Raw genomic sequence first — 14,840 nt, forward strand, 5'->3', positions numbered from 1 at the left:
CATTCGGTTCTTCACATCCGGATTGCCGTTTTTTGTGTCCGGATTGCACTGGACTGCAGATAGTACGATTTTGCTTGGCTGAGAGGTTCAAAATCGCGGCAATAATCATTTGCCCGTTCATTATTTCAACTGTTTTGTTTTCAGCCAAAAACAGCTGTTTAATGTTTTGACAACAACGTTGAGAGTATTGGTGAACTTCTCGCAAAACTGACTTTTTTCTCAGGGCGACTCCGTCCCTTTTTCGAGCGAACCTAGGTTGCCTCTCGAGCAATAAATGAGCACGATGACAGCAGTTAGAGCGAACCTAGGTTGCCTCTAGTTTGCCTCCAGGTGAAAAAAAATACGGTATAACAGACTATTTAGAAATGGTATAATTTTGATATAAATAAGATTTTAAAGTTTCAATAAAACCTATTTCCTTTTTTTGTTTGTAAGCAGCCTAAGAGTGTATGTAACGAACGATTGTATCCTATTTGGCGCAAAGTCATTATATAATAAAGTTTCTGTATAAAATGTATCCTGTTTGAGTTATGCTTCTCAATAGAGCGCATAAATGTCAAGTGAAAAAAACGAGATACCTCGTGGTTGGTTCGTAATGCGTTAAAATTCCAATAGCGTTGTTTGTTTTGTTGTTTATTCAACAAATTTGAAGCCTATGGCTTCTTGGCTTCATGCTAGGTAAGTTTGATGCGAATAATATGGGCCCTTCATATATAAAACACATGAAAAACAAGTTGTTTTTAAACATGCTGGTGAGCCTTCACTAATATAAATTTTCGACCAGTTAGTCTAACACCGCTTCAAATATTCGCCGTTTTATGTTCGGGCGAAATAGCAAACTGTCACAACACGCGAGCTCCCCGCAAAAAAAAATCGTGAGTTGGGGCTCTTTCAGTAGTGACTTTTTTTCGATCCGGTTCGGTCGGTCAGGAGGTGCGTGCGTGCGCGAGTGCTTTTGCAAAATTCTACCGTGGGGTGAGAAAAATTACCTGCTAGGTGCAAACATAACCCGTTGCTGCTTGCTCCGGACCGAAAGAAAGCGCCGTAGGACGGAACCAGAAACACCAGAAACCGCTGGAAATGTATCGTTTGCTACTGCAGCGAGCAGCTCTGGTGAACCATGGAACGGGGGTAAGTGAAATACGTACTGACTGGGCTGGGTGGTTGTTCGGAATTTTCCTTCGTGCATTTGCGATATGCGAAGAAACGAAAAGATGGTGTTATGTCACCAAAGCAGAATATAGACGCAAATTTTGTTGAGCTCATCACGAATGTCATTATCATTGCCACTCTGAGCAAGCGGTCATTGATAGAGTGATGCACCTGCTTGATTCTTGGGTTACCTGTGGGATCGGGTGAACACTTTTCACCTCATATACCACAGCTTTGAGATCGAATATGTAATGAGCGAAACAAACAAAAAATATTACCTACTTGAATTAATTCCTAATGATTGGGGACCAAAAATGCTTCAAGCTATTCGATTTATGGTCGTCCCTTTATCAGTCGGGATGAAAATCTTGATCATTACTTTGGGGTCCTGGCAAGTTTGTCTATAGCTTACAGCAACACGGCTATATAGTATTCTCAATGTGAAGATCATTTTTAGGTTCTTAAATTTCTATTGCCATATAATTCGAAAAAATATTGAATAATCCTAATACCTTAAAAATGAATAACTTTTTCAGAGAAAAGCTTCTCAGCTGCTCCGGAACTTCGGTACCAAGCGTGCGGGAACCAGCCGTTTGCCACATTTGCAGGAGGCCGGTTTCGGAAAGGTTCTTGTGGTCCTGTCACCCTTTCTAATTGGCGGCGGTGTGGTGGCTTACGCTAAGTAGGACCAAAACTTTTTACAACAAATTGCATGAGTACTCGCTTTAAATGCTGTTTTATACCTTACAGATACGATAATGAATTTCGAAAGTATCTAGTATCGCAAGTTCCTGCTTTGGATCCAGTGCTTAAAACCTTGCTGCAGGAAGAAAACCCACTAGAAGATGTAACGAAAAAGTTGAACGAAATATCCAGCACCATCAGTGGCTATACTTCCAGCGTAACCGGATTTTTCAGCAATGGCGATGAGGAGAAAAAGTCGGAGAAGAGTAAGCACAGTGCTTTTAAATTTTTTGAATTTTTTCAATCAATTTGCTAAAACTAAAATTTCAGAGGCCGATATACCACCCGTGACCCGATCCAAATCATCGGTTCATGTGCCCATTCCATCTCCACCGCTCGCGAAACCTGACCCAATTGTTGAAAAACCAGCTACTTCAACCATTAAGGCACCAGCCCCTAAAATAAGTGAACCAGCAAAGGCGGCTAAACCAGCTGCAGCTGCTACCGGTGCCAGTGTGTTGAAATCCAAGGCCGTTGCTTCGACCGAAGAGGTCCCGAAATCGATCTCGGATCTCGAGCACCAAATCGATGTATCGGCAGCTACAGCTATTAAGGAGTACGGAAAAGCTGTAGATGTATTGAAAAATTATACCGAAGAGGTGAAAAAAGTGGTGGATAATTCGGCCGATAAACTAGACGATTCTTCGTGGGCCCATCTACGCAACTGCACCGTTGCTAGAAATACATCGTTGGCAGCGGCAGAGGACGCAGCTCAACAAGCCCGAGCGAAGATCGATAAACTACAGCGCCTGTTGGACGGTCACGAAATCAAGTGTTCTGATGAGCTGAAGAAACAAACTCGCGAAAATATTGCAGCTTATTTGAATCACTTGAATAAAGCCAAGGAAGACGTTTTCAGAGCTCGGCAGTTGGCTGGTGCTGGAGAAGAGTACTGGAAGAAGGTGGAGAAAGCCAGAAATTACTTTATCGATGAAATCGAGTCACTATTCCCGGGCATCAAGCTGCAGGAAAAGAAGATCGATATGCCAAAAGAAGAACTGGACCTGTTCATTGTTTATGCTTACAGCCGAATAGCGATGTTCCAGAAAGAGCTTCAAAAAACGCAAATCGAAGGCGAGCAACGGCTGAAAAGGGCTCTAGAATCTATTAGAGGTTCGGATAAAGATGAAGCTATCAAATCTCAGCTAGAGTATGAACTCGGAATACAACGATCTGAGCTCAATCTACGTACCCAAAAGCAGGTAGTTTCTGCAACCATTTACTTGTTATTTTTTAGGTGGATCTTTACTCATTGCTTCGAATATTGACAGGTTTTCGAGTTGCAAGAATCTTTCAAAAAAGACTTGCGCCAGCAGTTGAAGCAACAATCGGAGGCCCATTCGGACCATCTGGCCGATGCGTTGTCTCAAAAGGAAGTCGAAATGAAGCGCAAATTTCAGCGAGAATTGGACGAAAAACTTTCAACTGAGCAGGAAGCTTACAAGCTACAGCTCGCAACAATGCTGGGCAAACTGAAGGGCATGGATGCTGCACTGAAGGGTAAGTGAGAATGTTTCACATTTTGTTGGTTTATTCATATCGATTGGTATTCCGAATGTTCCTATAGCAGGCAAAACACAGTTTTTCTAACAAACTAAGGAATTTTATAACGATTGTGTTAGTGTTATGCAGTTTCTTTTTAATTCCTCTCAAAATCTAAAATGATCAATAACTATCACCAATACCCGACGCTAACATTACTCTACTTTTTTCACTGCTACATCAGACATCGATGACGAAATGAAAGGTGATTGCGAAATAAATTGTGTTCGATGTTCTCCTTAAAATACCTTTTTTATACTTCTAACTAACATTTCCCGCTTTCCTCGCCCAAACAGAGCGTGCGGCTGCAGAGAAAAGTGCCCACCAGGCTCAATCGCTGTGGGGTGCCTGCCAATCGTTGTGGTCATCGGTTCGCAACGGACAGCCCGGCAAATCCTGGCGAGAACAGCTCCGACCGCTGAAGGATGAAATCAGTGCCGTAGGCCGGGCTGCCGAAGGCGACGAATTGGTTGCGAGCGTACTGAAGGGCCTGCCAGAGGTGGCCAAAACTCGCGGTGTCTATCCGGAGCATGCCTTGCGTGAACGTTTCATCAAGGTGGAGGAGGTGTCTAGACGCTTGGCGCTCATTCCTGCCGAAGGTGCTCGGCTGCCGATGTATTTCTTGTCGTATCTGCAATCGGCTCTGATAGCCCGCCCCGATGTTCCTATTTCTCGGGACGAGTTGGAAGATAAGCCGTTCGATTTCAGCAAGTTGGACACCTACGATATCCTGAATCGCGCTCGCTACTGGCTGGATCGAGGAGATCTCGTGCGCACAGTCCAGTATATGAACCTTCTACAGGGCGCTTCTCGTAAGGCTGCACTCGAGTGGTTGAACGAAGCCAGACTGCTGCTGGAAACACAACAAGCCACCAGTACGTTAATGGCTCACGCGGCGTCTAGTGGCATTCGATTCCTGTAGAAAGCAAACTTGGCTTTTAATTGTGCTCCCTTCACGTCCTCGGTCCATTTGGGATTGCTCTGGCTAGGGCAACAAATTTATGATCCTTAACTATGTTCAGTACAGTATAATTAGCTTACCCGTCCTCTTCCGGGTTGTGTTTCTATTTAATTTTTAAAAGTTTAACGACATTGAAGACACTAATTGGAGAAAAATGCTTCCCTCCTTTCTGGAAACTGTAGTGCAAATGAAGCATAAATCGTGTGCGTTTAAATTCAGTAGTTAAGGTGATTGCATAATCGATCATGTTCTATTGGTGCTGAGATGAATAGGAAGCCTTTTGAATTGCGAGAGAAAAATATTGTTGTTAATTATGAGCACCGCTTATTATTTTTTTTGATTTTAAGCAGACCTCTAAATTGAGTCCAAAATAATTGTACTTTAAGGAGATTAATTAAATACACATTCTTAAATCCAACGTCTGCTATGGGAAAAACGCTATTTTCATCTTATATCACATCCTGACATTCATGACCTTTTGAATACAGTAAAGTGTTTTTTTTATATCTTTCGGACCAATGAATTTCTTTCAAACAAAAATTATTTAACATCGGTTAATTAGCATGTATATTTATTAGATCGTATCGTCTATTTAGTGTAAAAAGCATCCACAAATGCGCTGTATTTATTTTCGATTGCATTTTCAAATCGCTACCTATTCAACAAAGGTTGAAGGTCGCTTTCTGTATTGCTAAATAACAAATTATCAATCCCCAAACTCAAAACTAAAACTCCCACATTCACTGGCTTCGCTGGCCGACCTAAGCATCGTATTCGGATGGTGCGCAATTTTCGACGAGCACAAACTCACCAGACAACTGACGCTGTTCCTCTAACATCTGCTGCTTGATGGAGTTCATCGATGGGAAAGCTTGGCCCACGATAGCACGGAAAGCTTCATCGGTGCTCATCAGCGGTTCGTTGGAGTTTTGTAGTGCTTGGATGGCGAGCTTCTCCGCGGGACAGGTTGTTTCCAGACCGGCTAGTTTCAGAGGTTCCGGCATTCCCATTGCTGAATGAGCTAGTACCAGTTGCTGTGATATGTTAAGACTTTCAGCCGTGAGGTCAAGCACATCGGCTGATTTCAGCGATAAATCTTTTTGATTGGACAAAAATTTCAGATTGTGCAAGATGTCAGCCTGCATTTCGCGTATTTTGGATGTTGTTTCTAGCATATCTTTGTTGGCAGCTAGTAGTAAGGTATTTTTCTGCAGCAAACTAGTCTTCCATCGTGCAAGTTCCTCCACCATCAGGCTACTGGCCAGAAATTTACTTCGCCAAACTTCACTCTGACCGGCAAGGAACTCGATCTGCTCTGTGTGGGAGGATAAATTTTCAGCAGAATTCAGCAGCTTTCTGGCCAAGTGTAGTTTGTCTTCCGTAAGGACGTTGACCTTAGTTTGGAGATCTTCACCAACGGCAGCTACCAGAAGGTTTTTCAATTCCGAATTAACTTGAGCCTGAAATTTAAGCTGACTTTGATAGTAATCGCGTTCTTTCTTCAGCTCGTCGATCTGTTTCTCGAACTTTTGCTTCTCTGCATCGAAATCCCGTTTGGCTGCGGTTTCGTCACCCTTCAGTTCCTTGCTAGTTATGGTGGACATTTGAGATACCAGCACGTTCAAATCCAGGTTGTTTCTATTATTGACCTTTGAGAAAGATTATACTTATTTGAATATTTCATAGTTCATAGTTGAAGTTTGAAATTACTTACTTTAACCCGATTTTCGTTGTTCCGGTAGGGCAGGATCGGATTAACGGCTCCCTTGTACGGCTCGAAAGGAACAAATCGTGGTTCTCTACTTTTCAATCCACTTGAACCTCCACTGGCCGAGGAAGCGGTTCGTCCCGAGTTTGCCAACCTCGGTACTAGGTTGAAAATCTTTCCTTTGGGAATGGTAGGGGGCAGGGAAGCATTGGTCGCGGTTACCAACTCAGTTGGTCGGTAAACTGGATTTGAGCCCGAGTGAGGTAGCAAACGTTCTAGTTCGAAATCGGTCGGAAGTTTCAGTGGTTGATTTACGTGCGTTGCACCAAATTGCTTTGGTCGTTGATTGATTCCGGTCCCAGAAGACGAAACCAACGGTGCAAGGGCTTCATTTTCCATACCATCGCCCTGGGTTCTGGCTGCGGCTGTTAAAAAAAGGTTCAAATTATTTGTTTATTGCGTCGAACTGATGAGATTATTTAATTCTCGATTAGTAAATCAAAAAAAATCTCGAATGAACCAAAGACATTCTAATGGAATCCTAAAGCAATTTTATGTAGACTACCTGCTTCCATTGCAGTCGGTGATTATTGTTTTATCACGTAATCCAGAGCAAAGCACTTATGGCTGCAGTTTACACAGTATTATCACTAAATTAAATGCTAAAACGTCAATGATATTGATAAAAAACAAAAATATAGATGACCATTAAAACAATTTTGGTGAATTGTGAAGCGCAGTGGTCGATAGAAAAGAGAAAGCCGAACAGCTGATTGTGGCTGTCAGTTTTTATGTTTGAAAGTTAGGCGCAACATAAAATGGGATCGCCTCAACATATCGAAATTTGATTAAGTACCTAGGTATTTAAATCTTTTCATTTTGGTCTTTTGATAATAACATCGATAAAATTCAGTTAATCAAGAGACGGTTATGTTTTAGAAGGATTTCCTTTTCAACCTGATAAACCTCAAATATTCATAGAAAATATTCTAGAGTTAAAAAAATTGACCCATGGGGTGTTACTACGATATTTATTTTAATGTATGTGTTGCGAAAATTGCATTTGCAAAATCATGTTTCTCTTAAAGTAGTCTTTGGAAAATTGCTGTTATTTCTTCAGATTTAGAAGTTATATAATTTTTCTTTAATCTAATTTAATTGCAAACTCAATTCAAGACTCAAAATAAAAGCTTCAAACCTGTTTAGTTAATTAATTTAGTTAACAATTTCCCATTTGAAAATTGTCATGCATTAAATTTAATACTTATTTTAAAAATTATAATCGGTGTGTCTACCTTAAAAGCAAGAAAAACACTTAAAAGCGTAATGTAAAGTTATAAGATTCCCCCAAGTACGATTTTCATTCTTTAAAGCGTTTTGTGAGAAATATTGAATCATTCTAGCTTTTATGCTTGCATTTTCTGATTCCACACTGAACAAAATCGGGCTATAAGCTGTATCAGAAATTCTATATAGTATTTTTGAACTAAAAAAAACGCGGAATGTATGTCCCGCATGAATCAGTATTATACAATTACGATTTCCATTATCTTCTTCCTAAGACACACGAAAGATTAGCTTTATAGTTTTGGATTATTGAAGTACGATCAAGGTAGTCTTTTTTCCATGAAATGGAATCGTTTGGACGCACTTTACGATACAGCGAACGGGTCGTTAAGTAGAGTAACCATTCATTTTTTTTGCTTTTTTCTACTCGTTCTAAAACGGTTTGATCATTCGTGTTATCTTTATCTAATGATCCTCTCATAGAAAGGTAACTCCCGCATAGGTTAATACGATACTCTAAATCTTCCGTATTATTGCTTTCTGATTACATTAATATTAACGTTCACTGATGCGTCTTGGCTCGACGTGCCTGTGCTAGAACGGATAAAATATTATTTCTGGATGATACGATCAATATTCTTAAACACAAATTGATTATTTTTGCAACGCACCGAAATGATAAAAAACTATTTCTGAAAGATACAATTAATGGTCCTCAAAATAAACTGCGTATTTTTGCAACACGCCCCAATTCATATGTACTGTCAGAGAACACGCGGTAAGATAAATTAGAAAAAAGTCTTCGGGGAGTGTTAGTCGTTTAGATTTTACGGATCCAATTTAAAATCGAGGATCACAACAGTCCAAGCGTAGAGGTAAGTAAAATCAAATAAAATTAATATTGTTACGCGAAAGATTTCAATGTTTTTTTAACCGCACATTGTTCTAGGTTTAGAGGAAGAACCCTGCTACCGAAAGCAGCAGGAAGCAACACCACGTAGCAGCAGTGCGAATCTGAATCAGCCAATAGTGCAGCAGCAGTGAAAAAACTGGCATCCGCATGATGTTATCAACGACCGAGCGGCCACTTCTTCGAGATGGTCAAAACCAAATCCGATCATTGCAAGCAACACCCATGGGTTTGCTGCATACGGTGCTACACACAACATCCAAAAAATGTCAGGATATGATGAAAAGTAAGATAAGTATGTGACTCAATAACTACGAATAAAATAAATGTTTTAAATTTGATGTAAATCTTTTTCATTGTATCCCAAAACCAAATTAAAATTATGTTAAATAAACGAAAACCTATGAATCTTTTTATTGTTGAATGAGGATATGCTGTATCGTCATCGTTTTATGGATGAATCATTAAAAAAAGATAACACGTATGATTGAACTGGTTCGAAAAAATTAATCTTCATTTAATCGTAACTCTACTTAACGACCCGTTCACTGTATCGTAAAGTGTGTCCAGACGATTCCAATACTATTTATTCAATCGTCCATTTATAATCCATTACTATTAGAGTAATCTTTATGGTGTCTCGGGAAAAAGATTACAGGAATGGTCAATTTATGATACTGATTTATGCGGGCTGTAGGATACAGATGAATTGTGGAAGAATTGAAAAGCTCAAAGTAATGGTTAAAGATTTTGATCAATAAACACATCCAATTGGATGTTCTTTTATGAGCGTGTAAAAGGCTTTTGGAGAAACGGTTAGGAAAGAAAGAGATGAAGTCAGTCAATTAACGAATTTTGGCGTGAATGGACGCGAGTGCATCAAACAAATTGCTAATGTCCGGAAGATTCAATCGATGAATCCGACAGTCCCTATTTCCTGTTTACTGTTTTTACGATACTGACGTTATTATAAAGCTCTAAGCGTACATCTTTCGAGGAAATGATGGCTAGCATCTTACAAATGCTAAAAACACCAATCCATAGAAAGTGTGAGTGACCTGGATTCGATCTCAAACACGCTGGCTTAGAAGGCAAACACGCTAGGCTATCCTCTACGCCACGGGCTGCGGTAAATTGTTGAATTATACAAAAGGCAAAAATTCTAATTCTTAAAATATAAACATAAAAAAAAACCAGTCTCAAAAGTATAATAAGTAAATAATCAAAAGGATTTAGGTGTCAATGGTTATTTATCTACAAAAATGTTCACGGATCTGAAGGTGTAATTCTGGAGGAAGAACTAGAGTTCAAAAACAAAAATATATAAAAAGTAAAGAGTAATGAAACAATAATTAAGAAAAAATTATAGTGAGGAGTCAAGAGTCAAGAGTCAAGATATAAACAAAAAGTCAAGAATTAAGTGTGCGAAAAGTAAATACTATAGGGTTAAGAAGTTAAATTTTGCTTTGAAGTGAAATTTCAATGGAAAGGTGAAATTCTAAAAAAAGATATTAATAAAAAGCTTCTAGGTTTTTCTTATAAAAAAATTTTCCATAAAGAAATCGAGCCAAAAGCGCTGCTCTTCTTAAAAAAAAATGACAGTCTATATATTTCTGTTCTCAGGTACAAACGGCACAGAGAACAGACATCGGGCCCCGAACAAAAATTTGTTGAAATCGTGTGTGAGAATACCCACCTAAGTTTCAAACCAAATTCGTAAGTGGATAACATCCATAAGATGTCGCTACACACAAAAAAAAAACATAGTAAAATTACTAAATCCGTGGTTTAAATGAACAACACGCAACCATATTTTTGAGTCAATAATGTTTTCTTCTTGATATTACCATGCGCATAGTAGTTTTACTTTGTGTTTATTTTGGCTGCGCATAATAATTTCGACTACGTTCATAGTAAAACTGTTAATGGCAAAATGAGTTTTATTACTTCGTGCATTGTAAAAGTGCAATTTTCCAACATTAAAATAACTCCCATTATAATTAAATTGAGTATCGTACCATGATGCTCATTACCATGCGGCATGTTATAAAGATCTATATATTATGATATTTCGGAAAGCCTCAAAATAATTTTCATTTTTTTACAATTTAAATCTTTATTTCTTCTTTCACATCATTTTATATTTGTACCACCACCCACAGCCGAGGATCTCGGGTTTAATCAGAGAAGGCAGCTTAACGTCTGAAAAAAAAAAAATGAAAAGAAAACGGGAAAAACATCAAATTATAGGAAATAGGAAAACTGTTCAGTTTCCTTATTCTACAGTTAGCAGAATAATTAGAAGAAAAATACAATATTTCACTTACCTGAAAGACTGCATTTCCTGACCTGTCAGATGTGCTGAAACTGCGCCCCGCTAAGTTCACCAGTTTGTTAACACAGCATCCTTCGTCCCAATGATCTAATGTCCTTCGAGGGAGGTTCCCGCGGGTTGCGGAACTTGAAAACAACATCCGCCGACACTTGAGCCAATAGAGAAAAAAAAAAACAGTAAATCTATTTAGCACACGAAGGATTGAAAAAATGTGAAAGAAAAAGAATACGATCTCACTTACCCAAAAATTGCATTTTCCAACCAAATTTATCTGATGTCCGGCTCCGGGTACGTGTCGGTTTAAAGGGTTGAGGTCCTGTTCAGTTGTCGTCAATGCAATCTGGAAACCTTTCGTCAACAGGCACCTGTTACAACTGATCAATGACTTCTGGTGGATTTGCATCCTCCGCCGGGGCATTGTCATCAGCCGATTGGTCACATGTGTTGCGAAACCTGCCACAGGTGCACATAACAAATGAATTCGCACCGGGACATATCCGCGGGGTTTCATAATTTTATCCGGCACCGAAATTGCAACCTACTGATAATGACAACAAAATTAAATACACTCAAACGCAAGCGCATAGTAAAATTACCGAATGTAGGCGTAAAATGAACCACACGTACCCTCATTTTTGAGTTGAGAAATATGAATATAGTATTTCCGACAACACGAAGGACGATATGTCAAAAGTACCATGCGCATAGTAATTGTAAGCACACGAATCGTGCAATATCTAAATATCATGCGCATGGTAATTTAGCTAAGAGGAAATTACTATGAGCTGTCAAAGTCCACATAGTAAAAATACTACGTCGTAGTATTATCGCCCTTTTTTACGGTAGAAATTACTAAATCGTGGTTGAAAATACTAAATGATGGACATAGTAAAATTATCATGACTCTGTATCTGAAAAACCCATGCAATTTTTTTCCGTGTACCAGTACACTATTTTGACTATTTTGCCATTTTTGACACGCTTAGAAATTATGTATGTATGTATGGATCTGTTTGACTGGCAGAGAGTTTTATACTCTATATCACCACTACTTGTTTATATGTTGATTTTCGTTTTTTCGTAGGGCTGCTCCTTTTTTTCATAATTTTCGATCATACTTTCTGTTTTTTAAATTTTCATGCGAGCTTTCTCTAGGAAACTGAGGATTTCCTTTAGTCTTGTTACTTCAAAATTTTGAATAATTTCGATCAGATTGGAATATCGATCCCAATCATAGTGATTCCTTATATGATTGAACTGAATGCATTTGAGGAGTGCATGCTCGGTGGTAAAATTCGTGTTGCATAGTTCGCACAATTTTGTGTCTCGAATTTTCATCACTCCTAAATAATAGGGTGAATAGTCATGGCCACTTAGTAAGCGATTCAAAGTGCGAATTTGAATGTTGCTTAGTTCGATATCCCAATACCAGGGTTTGGTAGAGAAATTTGATTGTAGTTCATAAAATTTGATTCCTTTACTTTCATTGTGCACCATGTTCCTGTACCATAAATTCGTCTTAGAAATTAATACTCATAACTTATCTCAAATGAGGCTATTGCAATATATTAGAGTAACACAATATTTTGTGTTATAAATTTTAAGAACATCTTGATTTTTAAAAAATGCAAGTCATATTTCAATCATACTTTAATCGCTGTCGTATGTCCCTGCATATGCCCCATATTGTTAAATCAATATTGGCGCTGAACTGAAAGTTGAATTCCAAGTTTTTAAGTATGTCTGTCAGTAAATAGTTTTCTAGAACCATGCGCGGATCTACGGGGGGGGGGGGGGGGGTGATGGGGGTGATCACCCCCCCCAAGCGGAAAAAATATATCATCAGTAAAATGATCAAAATTTTTTTAACTCAATTTAGATGGAATATAATTTTTCATGTGTCAAAATATCTTAACATTGACATTACCATTTTTACGCGTGCATAAGAATTCAAAAGCGAATTAGAATACCCGCATAAACCAGGATTGTAACCAAACGTTTTCTCAAAAAATCGCAAAACGATTTGTTGAGGCGTAGATAGAACTTTAGGCAAACTTTTAAATAAATTGTTAAATACATTACATGAATCGTGAATTCCGAATTGATTGTATTTTTAATATGTTGTTAGGTTATGTAACTGTTAAAAACTGTTCAAACTCTTATATGGGAGAACTGTTCTGCAAACAGTTGCGATAACGTTCGTAAACCATTCATGAATAACGTTTTTGTGCATCGAACTGTTGTTGTTACAGTTATTCTTAAAATTTACTTGTAAGTGAACATTAACAGTAATAGTTGTATAACGATTCGAAATGACGTTTTCCAACGTTATGAGTACCGTATTCTGAATAGTAAGGGAAAGTAGCACGCACACACGCACAAAAGAAATTTTTCTTAAAAAAATAAACTCAATTTTAAATTTTTATTAATTTCTATTTTATTCACTAGAACGATATTATTTATTCACATATCAGCTTCTCCATTAGGGGGTGGTTTAATTTTCATCACACGGGCGGGATGTTGGCGTAGCTGCTGGATTAGAAGTCGTACGGGACATATTATTCTTCCCAGTACGACGACATTGCTCCTCCAGCTCCCGGCGCTGCAAAAAAAAACCTTTTTAGTGTATTTGGATCGATATATTACTATAATGTTTAATTTACCTGTTGCGGACATCGCTGGTGTCCTTCTTCCGGTTTGATTTCAAATGTTTGTCCGTATGTCGGACCCTGATCGAAGAGGACTTTTTTGTTGCTGCTGGGTGCTGGGTGCTATGGGAGTTGAACTTCGTCATGGGACAACACGAAACACGAAAAGTTTTTGTTTTTTTTTTTTTCTTCAACTTGTCGGCCTGTCCAGTGGTGCCGTCTTTAGCAATTTTTCAAAAATGTACCAACATGAAAGTTAAAATAAAATAAGATTTATAACTTTTATGTTTCTATGTCGCCTGTTTGTATGTATGCTAGCCTACACATCAAATTTGTAATTGCTGGTTACTTTTTAAAGTGCATTTTATTCAATGACGAATGACTGACAAATGATGTTATGAGTTGCATGGATTCGAAAAGAAACTTTCATATTTATATTTTAAATTGAAGTATCTCGCTTAGTATCATGAAAATAATAAAAATTAAAACTATTTTCGTAAATTTGAACTAATTTTGGAAAAAAACCATCTGGCATCTCTGACAGGGCGTTTCGTTCATTTATGACAGAAAGGATGAACGGTATGTGTAACGGTTCGAGTTCGGTTTTATAATTAAAGAAAAATTGAAGGTAATCGTTCATATCATTCTATAACCTTTCCAGATACCATCACGTTTTCACATTAACGTTCATATTTCGTTCTTATCGTTGGCAAAGTAAAGTTTGGAAGAACAGCTACATTTACAGATAAAATCACTATTTCTGAAACCGTATATGTATCGTATAGACTGTTTGAGATATGGTTTTTTAGTATGCGGGTATTCTTGAATTATGCGCGTGTATAACTTCGTGTTGGCGTCGGGCGTGCGAAAAAGATAAAGCTAGCACCTCACTTTTTAAGGAATTTTCTTAAGCATGACAGCAGTTTTTTGTGCAAATTAGAGTGAAACTTTTCACTTTCACTCTCATTGCTATGAAAATATCCTGAATTGTTTGGTGCGTGATTCAAAGAAAGTGTTTCTTAGATGGAAAAGAAAAAAAAGGGTATAAAACAAATTTAGGGTTATCATTCAAAATTTCGAATTTCAATTCAGATTCAATAGTCGGATTCAGAATAAATAATTGAATAAGTGAGCTAAAATCGAATCCTCAACATATCTGAATTTAAATTTATGATTGAAGGCTACGAAACAAATTTCAGTTCTTGGTACATTTTTTTATAAACGTTAAGTAACGCAATTAACTGTTTTTAAAATTCTGATCTAGTATTAAGATTTAGGAATCACGTTTTTACATTTAAGAAATAATGTTGAAATTCGGAAACAGATTTATCATTCAAATATTGAATTCAAGATTCAAAATTCAGATGCAGAATCAACATTCTAAATGCAGATTCATATTCAGGCCGTAAATATTTTTTTAATCCAATATAAAAATATCAAGAAAATATTTCGTTGAGGATGAAAATCGCAGGAGATCGCAAACTTGTTGATTCAATTTTACAATTTTTTTTAATCAATGTCGCAACTCAGCTGAAAATTTCAAATTTAAAGTA

The 14,840-nt window shown here is 37.8% G+C and overlaps 3 protein-coding genes across 4 annotated transcripts; 1 reads left to right on the top strand and 2 right to left on the bottom strand.

Moving 5' to 3' along the window:
- The first annotated feature begins 879 nt into the window (after nt 1–879).
- On the top strand, nt 880–4,817 carry LOC129739703 (MICOS complex subunit Mic60-like). 2 transcript variants are annotated; one of them, XM_055731206.1, is made up of 7 exons: nt 880–1,131; nt 1,689–1,834; nt 1,903–2,102; nt 2,167–3,098; nt 3,168–3,396; nt 3,623–3,643; nt 3,735–4,817. In XM_055731206.1, exons 1-7 carry the CDS (start codon nt 1,081–1,083, stop codon nt 4,358–4,360), a joined length of 2,205 nt encoding a protein of 734 aa, XP_055587181.1. In that variant the 5' UTR covers nt 880–1,080; the 3' UTR covers nt 4,361–4,817. The 2 variants fall into 2 exon arrangements, with proteins under 2 accessions (XP_055587181.1, XP_055587182.1); XM_055731207.1 differs by lacking the exon at nt 3,623–3,643.
- Nucleotides 4,818–4,949: 132 nt separating this feature from the next.
- On the bottom strand, nt 4,950–6,868 carry LOC129739704 (uncharacterized). The gene is made up of 3 exons (XM_055731208.1): nt 6,673–6,868; nt 6,114–6,532; nt 4,950–6,048 (listed from the first exon to the last, which is right to left on the bottom strand). Exons 1-3 carry the CDS (start codon nt 6,680–6,682, stop codon nt 5,161–5,163), a joined length of 1,317 nt encoding a protein of 438 aa, XP_055587183.1. The 5' UTR covers nt 6,683–6,868; the 3' UTR covers nt 4,950–5,160.
- Nucleotides 6,869–10,424: 3,556 nt separating this feature from the next.
- On the bottom strand, nt 10,425–11,193 carry LOC129754571 (uncharacterized). Its single transcript, XM_055750749.1, has 3 exons — nt 10,881–11,193; nt 10,632–10,787; nt 10,425–10,506 (listed from the first exon to the last, which is right to left on the bottom strand). Exons 1-3 carry the CDS (start codon nt 11,148–11,150, stop codon nt 10,486–10,488), a joined length of 447 nt encoding a protein of 148 aa, XP_055606724.1. The 5' UTR covers nt 11,151–11,193; the 3' UTR covers nt 10,425–10,485.
- Between the last annotated feature and the right edge of the window lie 3,647 nt (nt 11,194–14,840).

Source organism: Uranotaenia lowii, chromosome 1 (genome assembly GCF_029784155.1).
Source record: "Uranotaenia lowii strain MFRU-FL chromosome 1, ASM2978415v1, whole genome shotgun sequence".
Taxonomy (NCBI): domain Eukaryota; kingdom Metazoa; phylum Arthropoda; class Insecta; order Diptera; family Culicidae; genus Uranotaenia; species Uranotaenia lowii.